Below are 9,570 nucleotides of genomic sequence, written 5' to 3'. Positions count from 1 at the left end.
ATATTTACAAAACCACTATATATATATATGGGACATAATTCCTTGACTTGATAAGTATCGTTTTACACTCAGTGGACACTTCGTCAAGTTGCCCTCTATAATAAATATTTTAATAAGGGGAGAACAGGTTGTAACATGAGGAAAGTATTGTATTGTAACAATACCATTTCCACCTATCGGGGATAAGCTAGGAGTACTGTGATAATTTTATTTACCCACTTTCACTCTGATCTTATATATAATGGTTGTCAAGGCTGTAAGTAGATATATGCTGATTTTATAAAGAAAACAATTTGTGAAAATCTAACTTTTTTTGTCCAAAGTTCAAATTTTACTTAGTACTGAAACGGATGCAGATAAACTCATAACTTACATTAGAATCAATTATAGATTTTTTTGGCAAAATGTGATGCATTATTAAACTGCTAATTTCAACCCATAATGCTAAAACGGGCAAAAAAAAAAAAAAAAAAACACACCACACCCCATCATCCAGTGTGTGTAAGTTGTAACACATTTTAGCATTCCCTTACATCAAACTTAAGTGCCTATATGCAGCTTTTGGGAAGCTCAAAGCCAAAGGAAATGTGGATAAAATGTGCCTTATGCAGTTTCTGGATACATGAAGTCTGCACTGGTCAAAAACATTAGGGTTGTCACCATTGTGACAAAAAAAAAAAAAAAAAAAAAAAAAAAAAAAAAAGTGTAGTTACAAATCCACACACAGATTTACATGGTTTTGTTAGATCCACATACCATTTACTTCAATACACGAGTTCAGTGATCAGGAAGCAGTTAAGGAAGTTTATTCTACTGGTCTAATTTACACACTCCCACATCAAACAGAAACTGGATTGGAGCTGTGGCTGTAAAGGGTGACATCGTTTTAGATCATCTTTTGAGGTTGCTGCGGTTTTTGCTTTTGTCTGATCATTACAACTCCCCAGTGCATGTTACAGCCTACCACAGTAGTGGGGTAGATTGTAACAAAAGGCACTCAATGTAAAACCTTGAAAAGTTACAACCATACCCAGTCTCCCCCAAATGATCTAAACATAGTTTGTTTAAGTAGAATTTAAAAACATGCAACATTTGACAACATTAGCAAGCCCCCCTCATGACAACCTTTTAGAAGTTGCTTTTCATGTAAAGCCCTAAAAATGTCCTGGATACAGGTAATGGAGACAATTTAAACCAAACTTTTATTTAGGTTGAAATTCCAAAAGACAAATCACTTCAAACCAAGCCATGATGAAAAGTGGTCACTGCACGGTCCACAGTCTTCTAGGGTCAAATGAAACAGGTACAGATTAATAACAGACCTTTAATCGAATTCACAACCAGTAGTCAACCAACCTCAGTTGATCCAGTAGGGATGAAACCAGGTCTTTAATTTTAGAGGTACCCTCCATCGGCTCATCCTTTTGACTTTTCTCCGCATTCTGCTCGTGGTCCGGTTTGTTCATGCTGGGCCTCTTCTGTTCTTCATAATTAAGAAAAGTGGATCCATTTACAGCTCGATTCAGACTCAGTTTAGAGTAAATAATGGGCTCTGATAGTTTAGCTCCTTTAGCGCTCTTAAAGACCATCTCAGACTGTCTGAAAACAACTTCTCCCTCATCCTCGGCACTCTCAGAGAGCTTGTCTGGAGTAGGGCTGATCAGTGGCTGGTCATTTGGAGCGAAGTCAAAATCGGATTCAAGACTCAGCTTAAGCTGCTCTAGGTGATCAGCTTCGGTCACATCAGGTTTTTCCTGAATCTTATACAAGCGGTCAGCATCATCAAGTTGCCACATGTACCCATCCTTTACAACATCATGCGATTTCACAGCTTCTACAGAAGCTTGTCCATCCAGAGCAACTACTGGACTCTTCTCAGAAGTCTCATCTGGTTTCAGCTTTCTAAAGGGTTCATCTAGAAAGGTTAGATCAGTGGGATCTCCTGGATAACCAATCTCCATCTGCACCACTGGGTTTAACACAAGCTCCAAGATCTCTGGTAGCCACATTGACAATTCACCTCCCAGGCCCTGGCTGACAACCATCACATCTCCTCCAAAGCCACGCTGAACAGGCCAGGGGGAGACATTGCCAACATTTTGCATTGAGCCTTTAGAGAAAGAGTCACTTGCTACGATCCAGTTTTTATCAGGTCTGGCTCCGGCTGTAGAGCTGGACTTTGTGCTGTAGTCTGATGGTGCCAGCGGTGTGGCCTGTAGAGCAGATGGTTTATCTTTGATAATCAACGGGCCGGTGCTTACTACTGCGGTCAGGTCTAGAGACACTGTAACAGATGGAGAATAAGTTCGAATACAGATTTCTCTTATTCCAGGAAACCCCCAGCCCCAAATAAAGTCACTAACCAGGCAGCTCTGCATGCTCTTTTGAGCTTTTGCACCTTCTCCCACAACAATCACATACTGAGGTTTGGCCACCCAGGTCAACCCATCTGAAAACAAACCTTTTAAGTTCCAAAAGCATTTTAGGACAAAGATCTTATAAGGAGTAAGAGATATAGACACTTACCTGGACTTAAGCTTGTTATAGTTGCAGAATTTAGTGGTAGAGGTCAGACCCAAATCAGTAAGATAAACTCTGCAGTGAATATAACTCTAAAAGAAAACAGGAGAGCATTAGAAGACTTTTGTATGACCACAGTCAGCATAACTGAATGAATGCTCACCTCAGAAGACTTTAAGCTGGACGTACGGACCATCAAATTTACTCGGTCACGCTGTTGCAAAACAAACTTCACCAAAGACTCTTTGGAGGCCACACATCTGCGAAACAGACGAAGGTGAAGTTATTCCAGGGAGCAAGTGCACTCAAATGGTGTTTGCTGAGTAGATCTACCCTTTGTTAATGATAAGGGCGACATCAGGTTTGTCAGCATGGTTTGGAGAAGACGAAGCATGGCAGGACTGGACATAAAGCTGTTGACCAGGTGCAGGTGAGGCTGACACCTGCAGATACAATTGCTCTCCTTTGTGGAAGACATTAGTATCTGCTGGACCACTCCAAGATGCTAGAGAAAAATTAACAGTTAAAAAAAAGCAAGTATTAGATATCAACTTTGTCTGGGAAGCATCATTTTAATGACGTACAATTCATGATCCTTAATGAAAAGTGTTTTCCTTTTCTCGACAGGGGCTGAGTATCATATGGCATTGGAAACATGGGTTCAAATCCATCAAAATTGTGAGGCTGAGGAATATGCCAGACATCATAAATGAATCCTGGTGAGTACGCTGCAAAGTTTCCATCAAAATAATCCCCGTCAGATGTAACAGGTAGCACTAGAGACACTATAGTGCCACAAAAGACAACAAAACCCAATGCCATCCCTATCCTACAGCTTTGACCCTAGAGAGAACCAGTGGAGAAAAATTTACACAACAACTCTTTTTCAGTCTTGTAGAACTTCCTAAAAGCGCAGGCTGTGAGGAGGTTTAAATTGCACAGATTAACACATTAATAAGAGTCAGGTGATTAGGTCCAGGTGTTCAGATTTACTTAATCAACTGGCTGTGATTAACAGTAGGGAGACTGGCTGACACTAATTAAGGTGATGTTTTTTTTAATTAGCTTTTTTTTTTTCAGCAACAAAACAACAAAACAGATTTATGTAATCTAGTATATATATATATATATATATATATATATATATATATATATATATATATATATATATATTAGATAGCATTTCCAGAGGTTATTACCAATTTTGTCATACAATTTTGAATTAAAACTAAACATGATTTTGCTTTTTTTTTTATGTTATTGGTCATTATTTTTCAGTCCTAAAATGTATAAAAGTAAATTAACATTTATTTTTGTAATATTTTGTTTTGTACCGACTTATAATTGTTAAGGTTTTTTTTTTTGTATAATAAAAAATACAAAGTACATCTAAGGCTGAAATTACAAGAAAAGTGTCTTAATAAAATAAAATAAAATCCATGTAGGTTGAAGGCTGCTCTTCCCGGTATACAGCGACGCCTGCAGGGCGGTCAGGACAGGTGCGCGTGCGCTCAGGGAGTGGCCATGCACGCAGGTGAACGGGGAAGAGGAAGACAGCCTGAGAAACACGGAAAGAGGAGAAGCTCTTTGAACATCTCAAACCCTTAATTATGACTTAATCTGAAAGAAAGACTTCAGGATGGTGAATTCGGGTGAGTTGGACTTTGTTTAAATAACTAAACCGTGCATTTTTGGGGGTGGGAGGGAGTTACGTTATATGAACAGGCTCGCGAACGTGGTTTGGGTGCGGTTATCATGTTTATCTTGATAATACATCACGGAAATAGCCCATTTGTTGCTCTATAAAATCCTCGTCTGTCATACAGGCTGAATGAAGTCTCTAGTGAGTCTAGTAACTGGCGGAATTTCATTTCATGGTGCAGTGGAAGTACTTTACATTAAGTACGACATAAGGGACTTTTTAATGTTAATTTCGAACCAGATGTCTTTCTGAGACATACGTAGCTAGATCTCAGCTATGCATGTGTTGAATACATCCTTTGTGATTCTTATAATGTGTTTTAACGAAAATGTTTCATTTTCTCACATTATGGGTTCAATCCCTAACTGGCGTGCAGCACCAGGTCACGTGACCTGCCAGTGGTTGGTGGCGGCTGGCAGTCAACTGTCAGGAGGGCCATTGATTTAGGGCAGATGTATGTGTTTTGCTCTCCTTCCACTCTAGCTCTGGGAATACTATTATTATTATTTTTTTATTTTTTTATTATACATCTGTTCATATGACTTTATTCTTTTAAATGATAATGTTTTATGGAGTGATGTGGAACACGAGTGATGCACTGAAGCTAACCAACCAGTTGGGATCACGCCATTAGACTACTTAAATTTGAGTTAACCAGCTTAAAACATATATCATATTAAAGAGTTGTTTCAAAGAACATATTCACAATGATGCAATTATTCATTTCCTTGCAGCAGGAGTGGTAGGGAATGCTTCGCCTAGGCATACTCATAGCTTAATAAAGGCTGGCTAGAGAAAGCTGTCAGAGGAAGACATGAATACAAATAAATATATTCATTTATTCAAATAAATAAAAACCAAATGACTTCCAAATAGGCAGAGCTGTCTTCAAACAGTAGTTGTGTAGCTGGAGTGGAAGGTGGCAGGTCCTGCCATCCAGCTGAAGATTGAACCCCGTCTCTTTTCTCATTTACTCATCATCATGTCTTTACTATTGTGACTTTAGTTCTTTTGACTGAAAATGTCGAGCATTTAATTTAATGCAAGAGCACCATAAAAGTAGTCCATACATGTCCACACATGTCAGATCTTCTGAAGCCATACGTTTTATTTGAGAAACCGATATTTAAGCTGACCAGCTAAAGAAGTTGTCAAAACCTCTCTAAAACCAGCCTGCTGACCAGCAATGACCAGCTTAGGCTGGTTTAACATGTTTTTTTATCCAGCAGGGGTTTGTCCAAATCACACAATCTATCTGAATTCCAGACCAAACTAAACCCCACCTTGGTGGCGAGCTTGCAAATTACAGCGATGAAAGTATAAATAATTTACTTGAAACGCTAAAATATATATAAAATATTTACTAGAAACCACACAATAACACGTTATCAGCAATAAAATCTTATAATCCTATCTTATCTTTTCATGCTCACCCAATGCCTGCACGTTTAACGACAGTAAACAAATAAGCTATTGGTTAAGTTTGGACATCCAATCCTGTATCAACAATGCGACTGGCTCTTTTAATTGTAAGGCGGTATCGTTAAATGAGGATTTTCCATCCCAGCTGATGATGATTGTCATATTCCATAACCAATTACAAGTTATTTTATGTGAAACCAAACTGAGAAAATGAGAGAAAATGCATACCTGATTGAAAAAAAGCAGTGTTTTTGTACTTGTGTACTGCTATTATCATGTTTGTCTCTTTATCTGACAGTCCCTCATCACCTCATAGTAGCTTGCTTTCAGTGAGGTCATAGCTCAAGAAAACTTTTTGCATGTAGTACCAAATTCATCAGGATCAGCACATAGTTCCTCGACTCATTGTATCTTGTTCATCTGATGATCTGGTGTCTTCAATTCTAGGTCTATGGTTGATATTGTGTGTGTTTCCTGTAGGTATTTGTTGTGGCAGTCTGAAGGATGATAAGATCCTGATGAAGATGGGTTTGGGACTGGTGCTTGTGGGTCATGTGAACTTCTTGTTGGGGGCATTGGTACACGGAGCTGTCCTCAGACACATTAAGGTGTTCACTTGGAACAAGAAACTTGTCTACCCCATCTCCAATGTCATCGCTCTTGTGGCAGGACTTATGGTTTGTCTGTCTCCAAAATTCGAATGTATTTCTTAGTATGTTTATGATTATGATCAAGTGACATGGGAGTTGGGGCATAAAGTGTAGTGGTCAAAAATCTTGCATTAAAAATCAGGTGTGTTAGTTCAAGCTTCAAACTACCCTTTTACACTGAATGAGTCCACTCTGTAAGTTATACACCTGACCATGTCATAACCTGCAGGCAATTATAGGTGGAATCTCAGCTATTGTTCTCTCAAAGAACAAGAAAAACCAGCTTCTGGTGAGTACACAGGATACTGTGTTTTTCGTAATGATTGCATTTTCTCTTTGTTTTTGCCATTTATTTGATGCCATTGAAAATCTTGCACTTTAAATTCTATAGAACAAAACAGAGTATTCATGTATTATTAATTTCTGAATGCATTTTCTGCTTGTTGCAGAGTTGGTTTCTTCTAGTTGTGAGTGTCTTGGCTGCTCTCTTGGGTGCTGCCTCTGCAGTGGGAATCACCGTTGCCTCAGTGAGGGCTATAATTTGGGAAGGAAACACTCTGTTTACCCACTGCAACCTGCCTGCCAACATGACCTACTACAGCATCACAAATGAATGCCCCTTTGACCCCACACGCGTCTATGTGAGTCAGTGAATCTCTTGTCTGATTGATCCTAGTGTAATCAAATGCAAATGAATGATATGAGCCTCATAAATGAATTTTGTTAGAGCTCTTTTGCCATTGAGATGCATTCGAGTTCAGTTGAGCATACCAATAACTGTAGCAAATAAAACCATGGTTCATTCCATCCTATGTCAAAAGTGAGGAACAAATCAGAATTTATAAAGGCAAAAACAAATGTGTTATGTCTTGAGAGAATGTGTACGAACTTTGTGCACTCTCATATAGTAGTAATTAAAGTAATATATCATTTATTTAGTTGGAATTGCTACAATTGTTCATATTGTTAGAATTTAGGATGCACTGCAAGTTATACGAAAGGATGCATTTTTTTATGATTTAATTTAAGTACCAGCTAATTTAAAAGTTGTTCTTAAGAAGTAGGAACATTTCAGAAACTGTATATCGTATAGTCAAGTTTAGAATCATTCAGTCTAGGCCCAGGGTTCCCATGGTAATAGAAAAATTGCATCATGGAAGTTTAAAATTGTGAAAGACTTTTAAAATCAATTTAATTAATTGGCTAAAATTGCTAGCTTATTCAAAATGATATTTAAAAATCCAGTAATCTCAAATGCGTGGGAGTGTCGTGCAAAAGTCATGTAAATTCATTGGTGAAAAGTAGTGGGAACCCTATGGGTCATGATGCAAAATAAGCAAGTTAATGGAAATACTCAAATGAACAAACAAGAAATATATTTCTCCCTCCAGGGTACTACATTAATCCTATGGTTTCCATTGATTCTGATGTCAGTGGTGGAGGTTGTGTTCTCCTGCCGCTGTTTCTTGGCTTGCACTTCTTTCCTCCGGTTGCACTGCCCATGGAGGAGAAATGTCAGGGTAAACAGAACGACATGCAATGATTATTTATATTTTCTAAAGGATATAATTGTTCTTGCAAGACAGCATGAACATAGCTATATAGTTTTACCTGCATTTGAATTAAGTGCATTCAAGATACAAATCTAGATTTTTGAAAACATTTTGGGTTCCAGGTTACGTTTTAAGGGTAATTTTGCATGTCAGCTCCTCATTAAGACTAATAAACCTTTTGTGTTCTCTGAATGTGATGTACATTTTTGGGTTTAGGTGCGTATCCAGTTGCCAGAAGAAACCGCGATGCCACCATTAGAAGATCCAAACGATGAGGAGCCAACAGAACAGAACGAACTACTTGACAAAGACTCCTTTGCTGTGGAGACTAGTTGTCTATAATTCATAGGTGTACATCACATGAACGATAGATGATTTTTGGAATTCCAATATGACAGTGGAGCAAGAAATACCAAGTGCCAATGCACATAAAAACTACTGCCCGCTAAAGTGGCTAACAGCTGAAGAGAAGTTGTGCACTGACAGCTCTGCCTTATTTCAGCACTAATGTTTTGTTTTATTCCTTAGTTTTAAAGTCAAACTGTGTTACCAAGGCAAATACTATTGATTTCACACTGTAAAGTGCTCAATGTTTTATATATTATCATCATGAACATGTATGATGTGCTTTTTTTATGTTTGTTACATATTTTCTTCAGTGATGGAATTCCTTGTTACAATGCATTTATATAAAATATTTTACTATTTAAAACCGAGTTTCTGAAATTGCTCCATATAGGAATGACGGGTCAAAAAATAAATAAAATTATATATGTGTATATATATATATATATATATATATATATATATATATATATATATATATATTAGACATACAGTACAGACCAAAAGTTTGGAAACATTACTACTTTTAATGTTTTTGAAAGAAGTTTCTTCTGCTCATCAAGCCTGCATTTATTTGATCAAAAATACAGAAAAAAAATATAATATTGTGATATATTATTACAACTTAAAATAATAGTCTTTAAATGTATTATACTTTAAATTATCATTTATTTCTGTGATGCAAAGTTGAATTTTTAGGATCATTATCACATGATCCTTTAGAAATCATTCTAATATGATGATTCATTAACAAAGTTGGAAACCGTTCTGCTGCTTAATATTTTTTCAGAACATGTGATACTTTTTTAAAAATACTTTGATGAAAAGTAAAAAAAAAAAAAGCTATGTTTTTAAAATATAAATATTTTGTAATAACTATACACTACTGGTCAGTAATTTTTTCTTTTTCTTTTTTTTAAATAAAATCAATACTTTTATTCAGCAAGGATGTGTTAAATTGCTAAAAAAAGATTGTAAAGAAAATATATTATTAGAATTTTTTTTTATATAAATGCAGTTCTTTTTAACATTTTATTCATCAAATATATTAGACAGCAGAACTGTTTCCAACACTCATAATAAATCAGAATATTAGAATAATTTCTAAATGATCATGTGATAGACTGGATGTTACATGTGACACAGAAGGCTGGAGTAATGATGCTGAAAATTCAGCTTTGACTCATAGGAATAAATTATTTTTTTAAACTATATTCAAATAGAAAACTATTATTTTAAGTTGTAATAATATTTCACAATATTACTGTTTTTTTCTGTATTTTTGATCAAATAAATGCAGGCTTGATGAGCAGAAGAAATTTCTTTCAAAAACATTAAAAATATTAATGTTTCCAAACTTTTGGTCTGTACTGTATAT

General features: G+C 36.4%; 2 protein-coding genes across 3 annotated transcripts; one reads left to right on the top strand and one right to left on the bottom strand.

The window, feature by feature from the left end:
• Positions 1 to 1,188: 1,188 nt before the first annotated feature.
• LOC128031362 (uncharacterized) lies at positions 1,189 to 3,446 on the bottom strand. Of its 2 annotated transcripts, none has more exons than XM_052619577.1 (7): positions 3,105 to 3,446; positions 2,854 to 3,025; positions 2,684 to 2,780; positions 2,527 to 2,612; positions 2,364 to 2,449; positions 1,357 to 2,284; positions 1,189 to 1,284 (listed from the first exon to the last, which is right to left on the bottom strand). In XM_052619577.1, the coding sequence occupies exons 1-7, from the start codon at positions 3,340 to 3,342 to the stop codon at positions 1,263 to 1,265; spliced, it is 1,629 nt and encodes a 542-aa protein (XP_052475537.1). In that variant the 5' UTR covers positions 3,343 to 3,446; the 3' UTR covers positions 1,189 to 1,262. The 2 variants fall into 2 exon arrangements, with proteins under 2 accessions (XP_052475537.1, XP_052475538.1); XM_052619578.1 differs by having other exon boundaries at positions 1,189 to 1,281.
• A 536-nt stretch (positions 3,447 to 3,982) lies between these two features.
• On the top strand, positions 3,983 to 8,559 carry LOC128031472 (transmembrane protein 54). Its single transcript, XM_052619753.1, has 6 exons — positions 3,983 to 4,172; positions 6,125 to 6,321; positions 6,524 to 6,583; positions 6,744 to 6,935; positions 7,686 to 7,814; positions 8,064 to 8,559. Exons 1-6 carry the CDS (start codon positions 4,160 to 4,162, stop codon positions 8,187 to 8,189), a joined length of 717 nt encoding a protein of 238 aa, XP_052475713.1. The 5' UTR covers positions 3,983 to 4,159; the 3' UTR covers positions 8,190 to 8,559.
• Positions 8,560 to 9,570: the final 1,011 nt, after the last annotated feature.

Source organism: Carassius gibelio, chromosome A17 (assembly GCF_023724105.1).
Source record: "Carassius gibelio isolate Cgi1373 ecotype wild population from Czech Republic chromosome A17, carGib1.2-hapl.c, whole genome shotgun sequence".
Classification (NCBI taxonomy): domain Eukaryota; kingdom Metazoa; phylum Chordata; class Actinopteri; order Cypriniformes; family Cyprinidae; genus Carassius; species Carassius gibelio.
Note: the sequence above shows the minus strand (reverse complement) of the source record. Positions and strands in the feature narration are given on the sequence as shown.